Source organism: Catharus ustulatus, chromosome 5 (genome assembly GCF_009819885.2).
Source record: "Catharus ustulatus isolate bCatUst1 chromosome 5, bCatUst1.pri.v2, whole genome shotgun sequence".
Classification (NCBI taxonomy): Eukaryota; Metazoa; Chordata; class Aves; order Passeriformes; family Turdidae; genus Catharus; species Catharus ustulatus.
In genome coordinates, this window is record NC_046225.1 from 37,164,577 (window position 1) to 37,185,515 (window position 20,939).

A 20,939-nucleotide genomic window follows, 5' to 3' on the forward strand; every position below is an offset into this window, starting at 1 on the left:
CATGGCCCGGCTCCGGCCCGCGGGCCCCGCACCGGGCTGTCGCTCCCCGCCTCGCCCGCCGGGGGAACGGCGCGGAGCGCGGAAGCGCACACGGGGCGGCCGGAATGAGGGGTGCGGTGGGGCGGGCCCGACACCGCCCGTCCCTGGCCCGACCGGCGCACGTGGTGGCGGGGGGCGCGGGCCGCCCCTCCCTGCTCTCCTCCCCGGCGCGGAGAGGCGCGCTGTGCCGGCAGCAGCCCGCTTCTCCTCATTTTTGGGTTTTGGGGTTTTTTGGTTTTTTTTTTTTGAACTCTTGCTTAGCAAATTGCGCGTGATGAGCTCATGATGCCGCGCCCCCCCGCCCGGGCTGGGGCAGGCAGGGGAACGTGAGGCGGGCGGGCGCGGCCAGCGGCGGGGGCTCTGCGCGGCCAGGAGGAGGGCGAGCTCTCGGTCCCACGCTGTTTGCTGGACTCGGGTTGTGAGGCTTTCCCCGCCCTTTTGTTTTTTGTCTTTAATATATATATGCGTATGTATATATATACATATTTATCGCCCCTGTCCCGCTTCGTGGCGGGCTGTTCGCCGCTCTGTTCGCAGGTGGATCCATGAACTCCCCCAGGAGCGGCACCGCCGCCTCGCAGCGCCGCGCCGGGGCGGGGGGAGCGGCCGCCAGGTTCGGCCCCGCCGCCGCTGCGGGGGGCGGCCCCGCCCGGGCTCCGGCTGGGCAGGCGTGAGTGAGGCGGGCGAAGTTACTCCGCGGCGCCGGGCCCCTCCGAGGGACTGCGGGCGGGGAAGAGCCTGTCCCCGCGGTGCTGGGAGAGCTGACACCGCCGCCGCCAGCAGAGCAGCCCGGCTTTGGCCATGAAGAGGAAACAGAAAAGGTTTCTGCAAATGACGCTGCTCTTCACCGCGGCTCTGATTTTCCTGCCTGACATCGGCCTCTGGTCTCTGTACAAGGAGAAGCACCTGGTGAAGCCGCCCGAAGCCGCGGAGCCGCAGGTAGGTGCGAAGCCGCCCGGAGCACAGCCCCTGCCGGCGGCAGCCGCCCCTCGGGGCACGGCTCCGGCTCTGCCCCCGCGGGGTCCGCGGAGCGGGGCGGCAGCGCTGTGCTTGTCCTGCCGCAGAGAGAAAGTTGTGAGAGCATCTCCGTCTGCCGGGCTGGGCTTCCCCGGGAGGGGCAAGGGGTGAGCAGGCACAGAACCTGCCTCTGAAATTAGGAGAACGTGGTATTTTGTGTGCTGCGTTGGTGAGTTGAGGGTGATGCTGGATTCTGATTTTCATTACAAGAAGTGGGGGTTTTACTGCAACTTTTGTTTGCCCGCTTCTCTGCAATACTTCTCGAACTGTTGTGTGGTTATAGGTCCGCTGAAATTGCTTGGGATCCGCATAGATGTCTTAGCACCGAGATTTTTTTTGTTTCCTCTTCTGTTGTAAATTCGACAGAAGTGACTGTTTTTTTCTCTTCTGAATATTACCATTGTGTCCTGATGCAGCGATGCTGTGTTTAACTGCTTGTCAGACTGATGTCTGACAAAGAACTTCCAAATATTTTCAGTTTACAGTTTTCTCGATCACTGTTAATAATAGGAGCCATTGACAAAAGCTGTTTCCTGCGTTATTCTTCAGCTTGATGGCTCATAAATCACAGTATGACCTGCACTAAGTGAAGTTTAGTTTTAGGGAGTTATTGTATGCACTTCTTTATAACCCTACCTGTAATTTACCAAAGCTTGTGTTTGTTCTGTTCAACAGTACAATGCTCCTACACTGTAATTGTCAGTGTAATTTGAACATAACATGAATGTTTCATAGATCGTTGGTAAGAAATTATGGGATTGTATGATCTTTTAACTTGTTTACCACTTAGCCTTCACATTAGAGTGTATTCATTTATAATTTTAGTGTACCTAGTAGCCTTCATTTCAAGGGTGATCACCCATGTATGGTCAATGACTTCAATTGGACAATAATATATTGGATTCTTTCTTAGTAAAGGTATCTATCACAGGAGTTAGCCCTCCAAACTATCATAACTTTGCTTAATGAAATATGCTGAATATTACTAGAGCAGGAAGTTAAGGATAGCTTCTTAATTTGAAGCTTACTTTATACTTCCATGGGTTTTAAAACGCAGTAGGTGTCAGGTGCTAAAATTTAGTTGGAAGTAATTTCTGCTGAAAGAAAATTATACGTGATCATAAGTGTCTGTCATTAGTTTACAAGGTACACACTGCAGTCTTTGCAGTTTCTAATTTACTTTGTGACTTAGGAAAACTAGGGTTTTCAATGCAAATATTGATTTCCATGTGTGTTGCATGGCTCTTTAGAAACATATGCCTTGACAAAATTTCTAATGTTCAAGAGTGCGCTCTAAGTAGAACATGATTTGATAACACTGAAAGGGAGCTTTTATATTTAATTTTAAAAAAAGGGTTTCTGGATAAAGTGGTGTAAGAAATAAACAGCTAAGCATATGTCAAGGACTAGTGAGGCTTGCTAATGAGACTCCAAAAAATTTTACCTCCTAAGTTTTCTGAAAAGGTCCTTTTACTAGCTTCCTTTTTTTCTCCCCCTTTTTTTTCCTCTTCAGTTTTCTCCCAGTGTGAATACTAATTCAGCAGTAATGGGGCTGTTTAATGGAAAAACAATAAAAATGAGCAGTGAAATTTTGAACCTTACAGCTGACTCTAATGTAATTCCGTAAGTATTGAGATCATGTTGGCAATATCATTACCCGGTGAGGATGGGAGGTTGAAGTACAGACAAGTAATGCAATTAGGTTACTTATGTCTTTTGATGTGCACATTATAACCCAAAATACTTACAAGGAACGGGGATTGAAATATGAGTTTGAGTTCAACTCCCTGAAATACAAAGAAAATTGTAAGACCTCTTTGCGAGTACCCTAAAAATGAGGTCAGGCCGGAAAGACTGCATTAGAAATAGTATCCTAGTAGAAATGTAACTTTTTTTTCCTTGTTAAGTTAGTAGCAGATGAAAGAATTCAGACACTCAGCATTTGCCCTTGAGATATTTAATTTCTTGATACTTAGTGTGACTTAACACAAGTTTAGAGGTCAGTTCTACTGAAACTGAAGCAGACTTTTCTTATGTATTCTAAGATCATGTTAGGGGACAAAGGTATGTGTGTGTAGAGTCAGCAATCATGCTAGTGATGTACAGTTGGACTGTTGTGGTGTGCCCTTACAATGGGAGAGAGGCAGAGCTATCTGTGACTTCAATAATTTAGTTACAGGCTGAACTGGTTTTGCCTTTGTGGTTAAAATAAGAGTCTAGTTGGTATTCTGACCTTGACAGTGGTGTTTGTAAATGTGCTGTCTTATTTTAAGAACAATTAAATTCATGTTGCAGATCATCAGGTGGTTTTGAGGAGATGGCATGGTAAAATGATGTTTTGACTACTTATAAATTAAACTTTTCCATTCATTGCTGAAACAATCATCCTTAAACTTCTGTGTCAATGAGGGCTCTGTCAGCATCTGCCACCACCTCAGCTGCTTGCCACAGCACTGGAGTGAGGGAAGGATGGCAGTCTGATGGAGGAGGTATTGACATCCTGGCAGCAGTAAGCAGAGAAGCTGCTCAAAAGCAGCCCACAGTACGAAAATAGTCTGTTTCTATCAATGGTAGAACAGTGTCCCCTGGGGACTGTGTCATTTCCAGTGCCTAGAAGAGGCACTTGTATTCTTTACTGCTATCTAGAAATTCTAATATGATATATACTAAGTTGACTTTTTTCCATTAAAATAGTGCTGCAATAAGTTACATAAGAATTGTTTTTCATTGTGCAAATTCTGTTTCTGAGCAGAGAAGCTCTTCTTTAGGGAAAAATGAGAAAATGATGAAATTATGATTTCAGACAACGTTAATGATTTTGGTCACTTTACATTAATTCTATAAACATTGTTAATCTCTGTGAACCTTTAGTTCATATAAACGTTTTAAAGCTGTTATGTTTTCACTTGAGAACTTGACAGGCTTGATTTTTATATTTTGGGTATTGTTATTTATTTCTGTTTTGTCATATTTAAAGTGGAGCTTCAAGAGTAAATGTACATGTAAAGGTTCTGAGTTACATGGTGCAACAAGATTTCCGTAAAATACAGTTTGACATAAATGGTAGACACGAGGGAAAAAATAGTTTATTTCTAGTTTAATCTTTCAAAGACTGCCTTTCTTGCTATACTGTGGGAATAAGGGAAATTGAATAGCATATTTTTATTGCCCTTTTAAAAAAGAAGACAAAAATTCCTTAAAACATTATGATGTCCTTTGGTTTTGATTACAGTTTGTACAATTGCTTTAACTTTGGAAGGGGAGTTTGTTTGTTTTTGTTTTGTCATTGAGGTTTTATGTATGTGATATAAGTGTCTTGTCTGATCATTTGATAAAATTCCAAGACCAGGGTGTTTATGCCGGTAAAACTTTTAATTTCGGTTTTGTTTTCTATGGAAGAAAAGAAACAATTTAGTGTGTTCAGTAGGATGTAATCCTGGTCCAAACTCTGTTATCTCATGCTATCTAAAGTTAGTTCTACTTTGGTTGGCTACAGTAAGGCTTTACCCTTGTCTGTTCGTATACTGTCAGTGTATGAAGCATAACTTCATGCAAAAGTACCAAATTTCTTGCAGCAGTTTTCCAGTGTCTATGATGTAGGTATTGTGGTACATGTTTCTTTCTATTCATATGGGAGGCCAGTGTGGCTGGTGACTGAAAGGAGAGCAATCTAGTGAAGTAACCCCTAATATATTTTAACTTCATTTTGTATTTTTTTTATTCGTCACATCCCTACTTCCTGGTGTCAAATCTGCTCACTTAAAATTGTTTTGAATAGCAGCGTCTCTTGGTCACAGATGTTCTGTAATACTTGTAGGTGTATTACTGAAATGCTTTATGATGTGCAAAGTCAGGAAAGAAGGTAGATTTCTGACTTCATTTCACATATGCTCTGATGCGGTGAAGGGTGCTACTTTAGCCTCCTGACTGAGGCACTTCTACTGAAGAAACCAGTGATGACGTTGGCCTTTTTTATTTTCATGCATGCAGGGTGTCCAAAATAAAGAGCAAAAGCTGTCCTGTAAAGGGGAAAACATAGTTCCATGGAATAGTCATGGAACTCTCTTTCCATTGTCCTGTGAAGCCTGTGCTTCCATCTGGTTAGCCCCAAGATTACACCTTTCTCATGAGACAGTGAGGTATGGATTTCAATGAACTCCTTAGGATAAGTAGAACTTAGTCCTTACAAATCCTAGGCCTCTTTCGTAGTTGGCAAACAGGCACAAAATCGACTTACTAAGCCTGGTGGTTGTAAAAGTACTGATTTTGTCTTCTGAATCCAGAAAGCAACTTCAGGCTAAATTCTGTCTTGCAATGAAGTCTGTAAAAGAAGCGAAAATTTAAATTTACCCCAGAATGCAATGTTTCCTACTGTTTATCACACAGATTCTAATACTCATAAATTTTCCAGGACAGTTAACCTTGTCAACTCACTATTGATGGCAGTGAAGTACAAAGCTTGCCTGGTGAATTCTGTTTCTGGTGCATAAAAGCAGCATCTTGAGAGCACCACTTTCTTTCCCCCCCACCCCCAGGCGGAATTTCCCTTGCCTTTCTGGTTGATTTCAACAGTTGCAAAATCTTGTACAAAATATGGTTTGGTTAAGATATAAATATGCACCTGTTTTCTGTTATCACACTGGTAGGACACTGTCAGTTACTTATGTATTTAGTTCCACTGTCTCAATTATTTACCTTTGCTTTCACCACAAACTTATGAGGCAAGAGAGTTTTGTTTCTCTTTAGCAGAGGAGTAAATAAAGTGTAGAGTGACAAACAGGCTCAAGTCTACAAAAGTAGCTGCTTGACTGCTGCTGACATTTATTTCTGCTATTTTGGGACAGTACCTGTCAGACCATAAGAAATACTGATACTTTCTCTGCTCAGTTTCTATGCATGTGCTGTTCCAAGCAAGTCATCATTTCTCTCCTCAGAGCAGCAGCTGGGACCTGGTGTGTTCAGTACTCTTTTATTCTATGACTGTGTTAATTGCTGTGCTGATTGCTGGGGTGTCAGCTCCAAGATTCCCTGTACCTGGCATGACAAAACAGAGCTTAGTGCCTTAAAATGCAGAGCATTGGCAGCCTGAGTTTACCTTTTAGATGTTTTAAGTCACATAGTTGACACTTATGTAATTCAGTTCTTTTATCTAAATTGTTTGTGTATAATTTCATTCTCTTGTTCATATTGGAGCCTACTGAGGAAAATACAATTTGAGTTCTAAAACCTTTGTTACTTTATTGCCTTAAATAGTATTGTATCTTAAAACAGTATGCTTCTGTTGTATTCAGTATACCAGAGGGAGCCCTCCTGTGGTTAATTTAATACCTATCAATTTTTAGGAGTGTTACTAAATAGAGTATATCTTACAGGATAAAATAGGCTGGTTTCTATATTTAATTTTCTTTCCATTTAACTCAGCATTTGTAAAGTATTAAAGCTAATTTATCATGCGTAGTCATTTTGGCTTAATCCAAATCAAAACACAAGATCAAGAAACCTCAGTGCATGCTGGCACTTAGGCTTGTAGAAAGACTACTGTGATGAAGGGGATTCCATGGCCATATTGAAGCAGAGTGGTGCAAAATTGCACAATTATTAGTGGGGATACCCAAACTATGTTTTGTCTCCTCACTGGGCTGTGATGCTCAGCTCTTTCCTAAACTTCCTCATCTCCCTGTGCAGGGAATTTCTCTTGTGTCTGGCTGTGAAGGATTGCAGTGGTACTATAGATGTATCCTGGTCAGGAGCCAGACTGCACTGTGTGTGCTGTGTGTCTAGGCAGGTGTCTGTTCACATATAGAAGAAAGAACAATTCATCTTTTCTCTTGTTTTTAATGCTCAGGCAGATAACTTATGGTCTTTGTTTAACAATATGCTGATGCATACATTCGTAGCAATTGACTGCAGCAAAACTGTGTGTGTACTAACTATTTTGATGGATTTGGGCCAGGAGCAGATGTCTTGGCTACTATAAATTAGTCCGAAAAAAATAATTCAGAGATCAACAAGTTAAATGCAATGCAATGCAGGAATCCTAGACTGAAAATTCTACGTGTATTGTAAATGTTCCTCGTGGTCAAAAGACCAAATTGTGCTGACTGAAAGATTTAGCAGTCCCATTCTCCTAATGATTTCTTTAAAATGTGAAAAGGCTTCATTAGGATATGGCAACCTTCTGAACCGTCTTCCTGAGAATTTTAGTGTGTTATGTTTTAACCTTGGCAGGCAAGTAAGCACCACATGACTGTGCTCCCACTCCTGTCTCAGTGGGATGGAGGAGAGAATCCAAAGGGTGAAAGTGAGAAAAGTCATGGGTTGAGTTTAATAGCTAAAGCAAAAACCCCACACGCAAGCAAAAAATGCAGAATCAATTCACCATTTCCCCTGGGCAGGCAGGTGTTCAGCCTTTTCCAGGGAAGTCAGGCTCCATTATGCATAACAGTTACAGTAATTTCACGATTATAAGCCGCACTGAGTATAAGCCACACTTCTGGGTGACAGCAACTTTTCGTTCTTTGTCCGAATATAAGCCACACCTGATTATAAGCCACAGGTTACAATACAGAGTGTGATAAAAGGTATCTTATTCTATCACCATCTGTTGAGGGTGGGGGCGGTGATCCTTATCTCCGTGGGAGATATTCTGCTAATGAGCATCCATTGAAACCAGTAGGGCATTGTTCTTTATCTTTTCACAACCCATCCTACCTCCAGCGAGTCATTTTCTGCTAATGGCCCATTGAGTCCCACTGTGTGACTGATAAAATTACTGCATCCCATTGGAAGTTGCTCCAGCCAGGGGGAAGAGCCCAACATTTCTTACCAAGATAAAACAGAGGTTTTGGGACACTAAGGGAACCCCTTTCTCCACTGGACTCCAGAGGAAAACCGGATTTCTCCACATCACCACTGGACCTCCGGAGGGGAACTGCACCTTCTACAGGAACACTGCTTCAACTGAATCACATCTGTCTTTGCAGGAGGATGCAGTCACCATTTAATGGGACTGCTACCAACACCCTGCCTGTCAGGGTGTCAGGTTGTACTCTGACTTTGTCAGGGTTTGGAGTTTGTTTCTTTGTAGTACTGTATTTCTATTTTAATTTCCCTAGTAAAGAACTGTTATTCCTAATTCCCTTATCTTTGCCTGAAAGCCCCTTGGTTTCAAATTTATAATAATTTGTAGGGAGAGGATTTACATTCTCCATTTCAAAGAGAAGTTCCTGCCTTTCTCAGCAGACACCTGTCCTCCAAACTAAAACAGCAACTTTTTGTTCTTTGTCCGTATATAAGCCGCACCTGATTATAAGCCACACTTTGGGTTCGGACCAAAATTTTAGTCAAAATGGTGCGGCTTATAATCCTGAAATTACTACTTGTGAAGACAAATGCTGTCACTCCTGTTGTCACCTCTTCCTTCAGTTTTATTGTGACTCCGATACCGTATGGTATAGCATATCTCATTGGTTAATTGTTTTCACCTGTATCTTCTCCCAGCTTCTTGTACAGCCCCAGCCTCCTCATTGTCCAGGCAGTACAAGAACCAGAAAAGACTGATGTTGTGTAAGCCCCCTCAACAACAACCAAAACATTGCTGTGTTATCAGCACTGTTTCCAGCACAAATCCAAAATATGGCCGCCGACCGGCGGCCGTGAGGAGAATTAATTTTATCCCATCTACAATCAGCATATAATGTAAACAGGGTTTTGAGGTCAAGCTCTGTAATGGTTCATTGATTTCAACCTGATTTTGACAATTGTCACATTTGGAAGGGTTTCACTGTGTGATACACTTGTTTGGGTAGTCTTATTCAAAATATGTCTTCAACAGAAAAATCCTTTCCCTCTTCTTTATAAAAACACCCTGGGAGAGACCTGCTTGTGATGGTTTTCTCAAGAGGTAAAGAAGAGGAAGAAAATCTATTGCAGCTATTTAACAGGACTTCATGCTTATTTTACAAATTCTTTACCTTCATTTCTATTATTTTCACACATTTTTCTATGACATGGCTAGAAGTCTATGCAAACATCCAGTGATTCAAGTCAGCTATTCAATCACCAAACTAATAACAAAGAGAATTTCAAGAACAAAAATGATAATGTGTATGTCCAGCTAATGTAGAAGTATGTAAGCCACAATATCCTACTCTCTTCTGGATGCTTGTGCTCCACAGGGTCAGAGCTGTCATGTTTCTGTTCAAGGTCATGTTTCACGGGGACAATGTTTCCTTATGCTGTCATTTTAAGATCTCTTGGCTGATTCTATTGAAGGAATTTCCTATTTTATCTTTGATCAAATCCTGTTTATTGAACACCTCTGCCCTTAGGAAGGAGTCACTAGCTGAAATATGAGGCTTTCTCATCACAAGTGGATTTAACAGATAACTACAGCATCTCTTTCCCCACCATCACCTCCGGCTGTTGGTTACTTTCCCATGCCAGAAGTTTTCAGCCAAATCCCTGATGACAGTGCACAATGGTATTTGACAGATGCTTCATTGGATCATCTGAAACCACCTCCAGAACGGTATAAGCCTATCTGGCAGACTTTCCTCTGAAGAAGCTGAAGAATATTTTTGTGTCATCTTCAGAGCTGTGTGAACAGTCACCGCCATGGTAACTGCAGCAGCAAGAAGTTTGGAGATAGGTGCCATTGGCAGTACCATGGATGGGCAGTGCCCTGAAGCTTGCTGTGTTTGTTTCACCTGAGAGCTACCATGTCGAGTGCAGTTTCCTCTGTGTTGCCAGTTGTTTTTTGTTTGTTCCTCTGTAATGTGAAGTTTACAGTGCAAATTGGATATTGTAGACTAGAAAATCTGGCCTGTACGACTTAAATGTTTCATTGATATGAAATGTTTCAGTGATAAACCGTTGACTCTGTGCTTAAGAAGCAAAGGCAATTGAACAGTTTTCTTCTTTGCTAGGCAGTGGTTTATGACAGCATGCAATACTGCTAAGAGATTTAGCTAGGCAGAGTAATTATCTAAACTGGAATTTTGTCAGGACACCAGTATTAGTACAAGGTACTTAGAAATTGGATTGCTTACTGAAGTGTGTAAGTGTAGATTTATCAGACTAACTTAAGGTGCTCATTTGCCTAAAGAAGCATAATTTTTCATACTTGTACTTAAAATAACAGATGCATTTATGTAGAAAATTTTAGACTGTTTACTTATTTTTTGCTCTCTATAGTTTTCTGTCATTTAAGTACTAGGAGAAGGTAAACAAATATTTAGGACGAGTAGGAGCATTACATAGCAGCCTGTGGCAAGTTCTGTTTATGAATAAAGATAGGGCAGAGGAAGGACTCCTTGTGTCTCTGTTCAGAGCCAATGCCTGGGAAACACAGGCCCTGCAGTGTTAACAACTTCTCTACTGTGAGATAAGTATTTTATCCCATGTATTTTTGCCTCACCATGAATAAAATCTCCCAATTTTGCATTAGACGAAACAATTTTCTGTCGCGGGTAGTTCATCTTTCTGTTTTGCCATCCATTCCCTGGGCTAAAATTTGTGGTTGTAAATGTAACTTTTGAATTAACTTTGTGTAACTTTGCTGAAACTTTTTGGTTATGTCCAAGGGGTCAAAGTCAAACAGTGCACTTGGTCTAGTGAGGTTTGCCATGCTCCCACCCACAAGAGATAGCAGACACCGACAACTGAAATACCTTCTGTGCAGATCACCTCCACCCTTGGCAAAACTTTCGGTCTTGGACAGAATTAATACATGGTTTAGTGCAATAGTTGAGTTTTTTAATATGTGAGCACAATGCCTAGTGTGGTTTTTCAGCTTTTATTTTCAATATAGCAGCACACTTCCGTCTCTTGCTGCTTTTTCTCTTTTTTAATTTGCTTTTTCTTGGAGGGAAACCCTCCACATTTTAGATTATTTAATGTTTTTGATATCCCACTTAGTTCCTGGGTGAATTACTATATTGGACTGAGTTGTGGAAATTTTTAGATTGCTTTTTCTATAGAGTAGTAGTTTCACATTAGCATGGAGAATGCACTTAAAAGACACATTAAGGCCATTCAACAGGCAGTATATTTATCTTTTTCTTAGACTCTGATAAATGACTACATTTTGAGTTGCATTTGTTATGGGTACAAAATGAACGACTGACTTGAATTGATGTTGTTTTTGTAAAATTGCTCAATATAAACTGAAGTGACATTCAAATTGCTGATCAAATTTTACTTTTATAATGCCAATATAAAAATGTAAATTCAGAACTTTTATGACATTGAGCAACAAATTCTTCTCTAAAGTTACAGAATCATTAACGACACAACGCAGACAAGGATAAAAAAATATTCATGATGGCTCTAAAAATTAGTGGGGAAACTAAAAAATTACAGTCATTTCACGACTATAAGGCGCACCGGACTATAAGGCGCACCCCCCCGGATTCGGCAAAATTCGCAACTTTGTAGATCAGATAAGGCGCACCGGTCTATAAGGCGCACTTTTTTTTTGCAGCGAGGCCCCGCCCCCAGCTCACCCCCTGTGGTTGCTGGCCGAGGCCCCGCCTCAACCCGGCAACCATTGACCCCCGGGCCCGCCTCCACCCGGTAGGGGCGGTGCCGCGAGCCACCGAACCAACCTGGACCCGGCAGCCATGGGCCCCCGGGACTGCCTGGACCCAGGAGTGGGGGTGCCGTCGGCCCCCTAGCCCGCATTCATCCGGCAGCCATGGCTCCCCGGGACTGCCTGGACCCAGGAGCAGGGGTGCCGCGGGGCCCCTAGCCCACATTCACGCGGCAGCCATGGCTCCCCGGGACTGCCTGGACCCAGGAGCGGGGTTGCCGCCGGCCCCCTAGCCTGCCTTCATTCGGCAGCCGTGGGCTCCTGGGACTGCTTCCACCCGGGAAGGCGGGTGCCGTCGGCCCCCCTAGCCCACATTCACGTGGCAGCCATGGCTCCCCGGGACCGCCTGGACCCACGAGCGGGGGTGCTGCCGGCCCCCTAGCCCGCATTCACACGGCAGCCGTGGGTCCCCGGGACTGCCTGGACCCAGGAGCAGGGGTGCCGCGGGGCCCCTAGCCCACATTCATGCGGCAGCCATGGGGCCACGGGACTGCTTCCACCTGGGAAGGCGGGTGCCGCGGCCCCCCTAGCCCGCATTCACACGGCAGCCGTGGGCTCCCGGGGCTGCCTGGACCCAGGAGCGGGGGTGCCGCGGCCCCACTAGCCCACATTCACACGGCAACCATGGCTTCCTGGGAGCGGGGGTGCCGCGGCCCCCCTAGCCCGCATTCATGCGGCAGCCATGGGGCCACGGGACTGCTTCCATCCGGGAAAGCGGGTGCCGCGGCCCCCCTAGCCCGCATTCGCGCGGCAGTCATGGCTCCCCGGGACTGCCTGGACCCAGGAGCAGGGGTGCCGCGGCCTCCCTAGCCCGCATTCACGCGGCAGCCATGGCTCCCCGGGACTGCCTGGACCCAGGAGCAGGGGTGCCGCGGCCCCCCTAGCCCGCATTCACACGGCAGCCGTGGGTCCCCGGGACTGCCTGGACCTAGGAGCAGGGGTGCTGCGGGGCCCCTAGCCCGCATTCATGCGGCAGCCATGGGGCCACGGGACTGTTTCCACCTGGGAAGGCGGGTGCCGCGGCCCCCCTAGCCCGCATTCACATGGCAGCCATGGCTCCCCGGGACTACCTGGACCCAGGAGCAGGGTTGCTGCCGGCCCCCTAGCCTGCCTTCATCCGGCAGCCATGGCTCCCCGGGACTGCTTCCATCCGGGAAGGCGGGTGCCGCGGCCTCCCTAGCCCGCATTCACACGGCAGCCGTGGGCTCCCAGGGCTGCCTGGACCCAGGAGCGGGGGTGCCGCGGACCCCCTAGCCCACATTCACGCGGCAGCCATGGCTCCCCGGGACTGCTTCCATCCGGGAAGGCGGGTGCCGCGGCCTCCCTAGCCCACATTCACACGGCAGCCGTGGGCTCCCGGGGCTGCCTGGACCCAGGAGCGGGGGTGCCGCGGCCCCCCTAGCCCGCATTCACGCAGCAGCCATGGCTCCCTGGGACTGCCTGGACCCAGGAGCGGGGGTGCCGCAGACCCCCTAGCCCGCATTCACGCGGCAGCCATGGCTCCCCAGGACTGCCTGGACCCAGGAGCGGGGGTGCCGCGGGGCCCCTAGCCCGCATTCACGCAGCAGCCATGGGGCCCCGGGACTGCTTCCACCCGGGAAGGCGGGTGCCGCGGCCTCCCTAGCCCACATTCACGCGGCAGCCATGGGGCCCCAGGACTGCCTGGACCGGAGAGGGGCGGTGCCTCGGGCCCCCTGGCCCGCCTCCACCCGGCAGGGGCAGTGCCGCGGGCCTCCAGGCCCGCCCCCAGCCGGCTGCCGCGGCACTTCCGGCTCCCCCCACGGCTCTCAGCTCACACTTCCGGTTTGGCAAATTTCGCCGCTTTGTACATCAGATAAGACGCACTGGACTATAAGGCGCACTTCCGGGTTCGACGGAAAATTTTAGTCAAAAGGGTGCGCCTTATAGTCGTGAAATTACTGTACATACAAAAGTCTCACAGCAAAATATACTTGCAGTATATGTAATTGTGTTTCACATCAGATTACAGTAATTTCACGATTATAAGCTGCACCATTTGGACTAAAATTTTGCTCCCAAACCAGAAGTGCAGCTTACATTCAGGAGCAGCTTATATATGAACAAATTTTGGAAATTTCCCAACCTGAAAGTCTGAGCCAGCAGCAGTCCCAAGCCGAGGTGGCGCAGCGGTGGTGCTGCCTGGGCCTGGGGGGCGCGACGGCGGCGGCACTGGCTGGGCACGCCCCTCTCCCTCTTCCCGGCGGCACCGACTGGGTACGCCCCTCTCTCTCCTCCTGGCAGCAGCAGCCAGGGACTCCCCTCTCCCTCCTCCCGGCGGCAGCAGCCAGGGACTCCCCTCTCCCTCCTCCCGGCGGCAGCAGCCAGGGACACCACTCCCCTGCCTCCCAGCGGCAGCAGCGAGCGGGGCTGGGACTGCTCCCTGGCGGCCACCCTAAGCAGACCCAAGCCAGTAAACCCCGTGATCCCGCGATTCTGTTACTAATTGGCAACTTTGTGAAAGTTGCACACGGATCCTTGCTGCAAATGAAAGTGTGGCTTACAATCCGGTGCGGCTTATATATGGAGGAAAAACAAAACGTTGCTGACACCCCGGAAGTGCGGCTTATAATCGGTGCGGCTTGTAATCGTGAAATTACTGTAAATCTTTTCCAGCAACCTTGGGCGTCCTTAACATAATTTCCAGTAATGGTGAAGCAGTGGAAATTTATCCAAGCACATGGAGATGCTCTTCCACAGAGGTGAGATTTTATTTTGAGTGATACTGCTTGAACTATATTGACAGGAGTGTGGTTTTATATCTCTGTTTTTCCTAAAGTAATCCGTTTCAGAAATGCAAGCCCAATGTAAGTGCAGCCAGAACATATATATTAGCCTATGCTTTGCTAATATGAAAGTGAAGTTGTGTTCACGTCCACCAACCACTTATTCTAATGGATTTTGAAATTTGCCATTTTGAGCAGTAGGGACAGACATGCCATGTGAGCAGAAAGTGCTTCAGAGGAGGACAGGAAGCTTCCGGAATTCCATCAGAAAAAGCAGCAAAGCTGCAGAGGGATGGGAAATAAATTTGACTAGAAACAAGGTCCATTGCTTTCTGTAATCTTTCTCCATCTTCCCTGTCTTCTTGCTCCCTGAGGAGAGGGTGCAACAAGAGCAGTAAGGATGCCGAGATAGTGTTTAAACCATTCTTACAAAAAATGTTGAGAGAAACTATTTGACAGAGTTATTAATGTGAGACTTTCTGTAAAACTGAGGTGGTTTCTCAGCAGAATTCTAAGTGACATAGTGCATGTGCAGACCCCACAATAGTGCAGTTGCTGAAGATAGAGGTGTCTTCTTTGAGGTGACTTCAGTATGAATGTGAGAGAGACATTCTTCTTCAGATGCTCAAGACTCACAACAGATGTCTCCTTCAAAAGCAATGAATAAAAAAATGCATTTTATATTGGGAACAAGGAAATGGAGATGGCATCATGCTAAGCAGCAGCCTGCTTCTGCATCTGGAATGGAAGTGAATGACAAATGAACATGGGAGATTCTGCTGGTTTCAGCTGAGACCATTTAGAGTAATATTCTTCATAGTTCCTGGTATGGGGCTGTGTTTTGGATTTGGAACACAAGATTGATCATATAGAGATGTTTTAGTTATTGCTGAGCAGGGCTTGCTCAGAGCCAAGGCCTTTTCTGGTTCTCATATGGCCTTGGTGGGAGGAGACATAGCCAGGACAGGTGACCCCAACTGACCAAAGGGATATTCCAGACCATGTGGCAACATGCTCTGGAAGGGAAGAAAGAGAAAGAGGAGCAACATTTTGTAGTTATGGTGTTTGTCTTCCCAAGTAACCATTACCTGTGTTGAAACCCTGCTCTCCTGGAGATAGCTGAACACCTGCCTGCCATGCGAAACCGTGAATTCATTCCTTGTTTTGCTTTGCTTGTGTGCATGACTTTCGTGTTCTATATGAACAGTCTTTATCTCAATCCATGAGTTCTCTATTTTTAATCCTTCCAAGTCTCTACCTGATCCTACTGGTGGGGGAGTGAGTGGCTGCATGGGGCTTGGCTATTGGCTAGGGTTAGACCACAACAGAGAACAAGGCCAGGACTGTGCACTTCGTAACCCCTTCAAAGACACAGATTTTGGAAAAACTTGCCACTTCTTTGTGTTGTGGAAATGTTTGTTCTATGATTTGTAAGAGTAAATGCTTTCTGAATTAAGTTTAAAACTAAAATTCAGGGAGACTTGAAACTCTTCTTCAATGCATTTTAAAGTAATTGTTAGTAGAATAGATTATTCAGAGATGGCTGTTAGTGCGGATTTTAAGTTTTTCCTTTTACTTATATATATATATATGCACTGGTGTATGTTTGTTTATGGGCAGAAGGTGAAGAGACCATCTTTGCTTCCTACAGGGAGAGAGAATATATTTTTCTTAGTGTAACATGCCAACAATCTTGAGTGGAAAGGAACAATTTTGTGAAAAACACTATGCGAGTACATGGAGAAGCATATGTTAATGAGTATAAATTGGGCACAATCTACAGTGTCTTTGGCATTTTTAAGTTGGAGGTTTTTTTAATAAATTTGGCGGTTTTTGTTTTTGTCTCTCATCCCTTTTTAAAAACAGATTGCACGTGGGCTGACTTTATGTTCAGTTTTTGAACAACCATAACTTTCAATAATCCATTGAGTGTTTCTTCCTCCTCTGTTTGAGAAGACTTGAAATCTGTAGTAAATAATGATGGTGGCTCATTTAATTTATGCGCTTGATTATTACCAGTCTTTCCTGTTAGTCATGTCCGTTCTTTAGTCAATGGACTCACGTACAGATTTTTTATGTGTATGTGTATTTAGGAAACCATAAACAAGATTGTTCAGAAATACTTGCCCAAGGTTGCTGTCCTTATAATACATTTTGCTGGTCTCCTGGTATGTGGGATCAAAAATCAAACAACTAACCTTCTCTTCCATTTAGTAACCTTCTTCATATCACAGATTAATCTCCAGTTTACTGATCTGGTTATTTGAGAGATCAGCTACTATCTTTTATTAAAAGTGGAGAAGCTACCATAATGTTAGAATGGAAGTGATGGGAAGGGAATATGTAAGTAATGAAAATCTACACCAAGGAAAATAATAAGGAAAATATATCCCATCCAATATATTTCTTGATCTTCTAAGTTGTATTGCTGTTGTGTTTCCTTTGCCTTCTGTTTCGTGTTTAATTTGCATGTCTGGCATATTTTGACATATTATTATTTTTTAAAATGCATATGGACTGCAACCTTGCTTCTGTTTTAATTTATTATAGAATATAAGTAAAGCTGCTGTGGAATACCCTGGATTAATGATGCATTTAAACTGTTTTAAAATGACCCTGGGCTAGGTCAATTATTGAAGTAATGCCAGTGAGGAATATTTTATTTTGATTGCAGTGAGCTCTTAGTTTTATGTTAACTGCATTGTACAAACATGACCTGTGGGCTTTTAATGTTACAGTGAACTGGAAATGTGAATAAAGCATGCTTTGCATTTGCATGGGGCAAACTAACTCTCCTTGAGAAGCGATTCTATCTTGTATTTTTTGGTTGTAGATGGGATCGCGTTTTTGTGCAAATGCTCTGAGATACAGGACACTTACATCTTTTTGATATAAAGGCAAGGCATAGTGAGATGTGCATGCTGCTTAGGGCATATTAGTCACAACTGCAAATCGCCCCTTCTATACCCCCCAAATTTACACAGACCCATACTACTACACCTGTACTCGCCCTTTCTCTGCAACCTGAAGGATGTTACAGCTGGTGCAGTGGCAGAATTCTGTGATACTGGCTATTTCCCAAAACTCCATTTGTAAAAGCAGTACATTAACATTTTTCTTCTAAAATTCACATCCTTAATTATTGCAAGGCTACTTTTCCTTTTTGGAAGTGTAAAGTGTTACTTGCTGTGTTCTGCTTTGTAATTGAGTTGAAATGAGGTGAAACAAGACCAAAAAGATTAATTCCAATTGATTCTGAAGAATCACAGGAAGCAAGGTAAAACCTTTTTATGGTTCAGGGTTGTTGTTTGGCTAAGGTAATTCCCAGGTCCTTGAAAACTAAGGTGTCTAGGAGACAGAGGCATAAAACAATGATCTGTGCATTCTAATGGCCAGTGTTTGGAATATACATTATAGTGAGAAGGATTTATGTAATAGAATAGGGAGAAAATAAGGAAGTGGGAAGTTCAGGGTAGAATATAGGCAGAATTTTGCTTCTGTATTTCAGAATCTCTCCATATAATCTTCTTTCTTTGTCTAACCCTCTAAAGAAAAATGTGGATAAATTATAGAATAACGTTTATGGGGAAGTAAATAATCCTAGGTTTACATATGCAGCAATAACTTTTGACACAGTAATTGCTACTCAGGAAGGAGCTCTTGATGCTTATATTAGTTTTATGAAAATGTTTGCTTTCATTTCGTAGAGAATAACATTGTTATGACTACTGCATAAATTCGTTGTGTACTCTGAAATGTTGTACAATTCTTCTTCAATTATAATCATCACAGATAGGATAGAAAAGATAACCTATTAAGGGAGACAAAATTAAGTAAAGGTTTCATTGTTGTCTGATGAGAGGTCTGAGAATGATAGAGGTACCTGAGAAAAGAGTAACATGGAAAAGATATGCAGGCATCACTTTATTGATTCTTTCTTTCTATAGAGATAATAGCATCAAATTAAGTACTGTACTGGTATCAAAACAAATGGCAGGTGCAGGTTTGTGTACAATAGATTATTAAGCTATGGAGCTTTCTGAACCAGGGATTGTGGATATTAAAAGCTTACATGGCTTCAAGAAACAATTGAATACATTCATGGAGGAAGAATACATTAAGGATAAAGGCAGTGCCTCTGACTTGCCATGTCCTTGAACCATCAGTTGCTGTAGTCTGGAAGGCTATTTCAGGGAAGTGAAGTTGTTTGTTTGTCGTGTATTTATATCTTTCTGTAGGATTTGCTGTTGTTTGCTCTCAGAAACAGATAATTAGCTGGATGGACCTGTTTGTATAACTTACAAAAGTCATTCTTAAACTAATAATGTGTAAGTTAAAGTTGTCCGTGGGAGCTGCTGATGGGAAATCAAGTCACGGAACAGATAATTTTGAATGAGTTTCTTGACAACAGAATGTTATGGTAGGCCAGAAAGAGTAGTATGGCTAGATAGGTTCAATGTTGCTGCTCCACAGTGAATTTAAGGAACAGTACACCAAGAAAGTACACACCCTAGATTAAGTATAACTGTAATAATATGTACAGTAATTTCACGAATACAAGCCGCACCAATTTGACTAAGATTTTGCTCCTAAACCGGAAATGCGGCTAATAATCAGGAGCGGCTAATACAACCTCAGAAGTGCCTGCCAGAGTGCTGAGCCGAGCAGCTGCAAAGTCGGCATTTTGCGATTGTTACAAATCGCTACTCTGTTGCACCGCGGGTGGAGCCTGGCTCCCTGTAGGCAGCACGGGGGGCGGGGAGAGAGGCGGGAGAGCTCTCTTTCCTCCTCTGCCACAGCCCAGGGGAGAGACGGGGAGGGCCCGGCGCCGCCATTGCCGCAGCCCGGGGAGGAGAGGGGGGACCCGGGCCGCCCCTACCGCGGCCCGGGGAGGGGGGGGGAAGCCCGCACCGCCATTGCCGCGGCCCGGGGAGGGGGGGGGGGGAAGCCGGCGCCGCCATTGCTGCGGCCCGGGGAGGGGGGGGAAGCCGGCGCCGCCATTGCTGCGGCCCGGGGAGGGGGGGGGGAAGCGCGCACCGCCATTGCCGTGGCCCGGGGAGGTGGGGGGAAGCCGGCGCCGCCATTGCTGCGGCCCGGGGAAGGGGGGGAAGCCGGCGCCGCCATTGCTGCGGCCCGGGGAGGGGGGGGAAGCCGGCGCCGCCATTGCTGCGGCCCGGGGCGGGGGGTGGGAAGCGCGCACCGCCATTGCCGTGGCCCGGGGAGGGGGGGGGGGAAGCGTGCGCAGCCATTGCTGCGGCTCGGGGAGCCGACGGGAGCCCCGCGCAGCCATTGCCGCGGCTCGGGGAGCCGACGGGGTGCTTTGTCCCCGCCTGCCGCCGCCGCGGCAGGAGCGGGGAAACTCCGTCCCTGCCCGCCGCTGGTGCCACGGGCGCGGGAAAGCTCCGTCCCCGCCCGCCGCCGCTGCCGTAGGAGCAGGGGAAGCTCCGTCCCTGCCTGCCACCGCAGGGCAGCGCCGACCCGGGGTGACCGAGCCCAGGGGCAGCGGCGGCCGGCCCCGAGCGGCAGCGCCGGGCTGGGCCATCTGGCCCTGTCAGCGGCCCCTAGCGGGCCGAGCCTGCACAGCCTTAGCTCAGCCAGTAAACCCCGCCCTCCCGCGGTTCTGTTACTAATTGCACGCAGGTCCTCGCTGCGAACGACAAAGCGGCTTATATTCGGGTGTGGCTTATCTATGGACAAAAACCGAAATGTTTGCCAACACCCAGAGATGCGGCTTATACTCAGTGCGGCTTGTATTCGTGAATTTACTGTATTCTCCTATTATAAATGCATGCCTTGGTGTATGAGTTAATATTTGAGGGAGACTAAAGACACAATTTCAAGATTTGAAACTCTAATGGATATTTACGGGGGCACTTACCTCCATTCTATGTTGCTTGCTAGCAGTAAGATCCTGGAATGTTCTGTGTAGTTAGTTTGCTTTTAATTTTAATGCAACTTTTCTCTATTTGAAATCATGTTAAATTTTTCCTCCTTGGGTTGAATGTTGAATATGGGCACGTTGAATATGGTAAAGTGTTGTAAGGAGCATCTTCAGTCTGAGATCTTGGTATTGTTCAGTATGTGTGAAGCATCTTGGAGGGGTTGTAGGTTTTGATTTCTGTCTTTTTGTTTAATATTGAAGGGAAATATTTTCTTAAATATATATATTGCAGGAGGAGATTATGACCTTAAAATATTCAAATTACTCTGAGGAATGCCTACAGATCTGTACATTCATTCCCCTATAACCTGAACTCTTGAGTACAGATAGATATTGAAGTGATGTATCCTAGAATTTGGTTGGCGTTCTGCACTATAGGCACATATTGCTGGCTCATGGCAAGCTTCTGGTCAACCATCATCTCCAAATCCTTCTCCATGAAGTTCTTTATCCACTCAGTGGTCTATCCATAAAATCCATCTCTCTTCAGTTTAGAGACAAGAATTTCATGCAGGACAGTGTGAAATGCTTTGCACAAGTCCAGAACCATTGCATACTTACTTGCTAAAGTCTGCTTCTAGACTGCACTTTTATATATGGTGTAGAA

The 20,939-nt window shown here is 45.6% G+C and overlaps 1 protein-coding gene across 1 annotated transcript in view; it reads left to right on the forward strand.

The window, feature by feature from the left end:
- The first annotated feature begins 711 nt into the window (after positions 1 to 711).
- GALNTL6 (polypeptide N-acetylgalactosaminyltransferase like 6) overlaps positions 712 to 20,939 on the forward strand; it is a 496,763-nt gene continuing 476,535 nt past the window's right edge. The window contains exon 1 of the mRNA XM_033061069.2: positions 712 to 978. Coding sequence (XP_032916960.1) covers positions 841 to 978 — 138 coding nt within the window. The 5' untranslated portion in view covers positions 712 to 840. The remainder of the gene's footprint in view (positions 979 to 20,939) is intronic.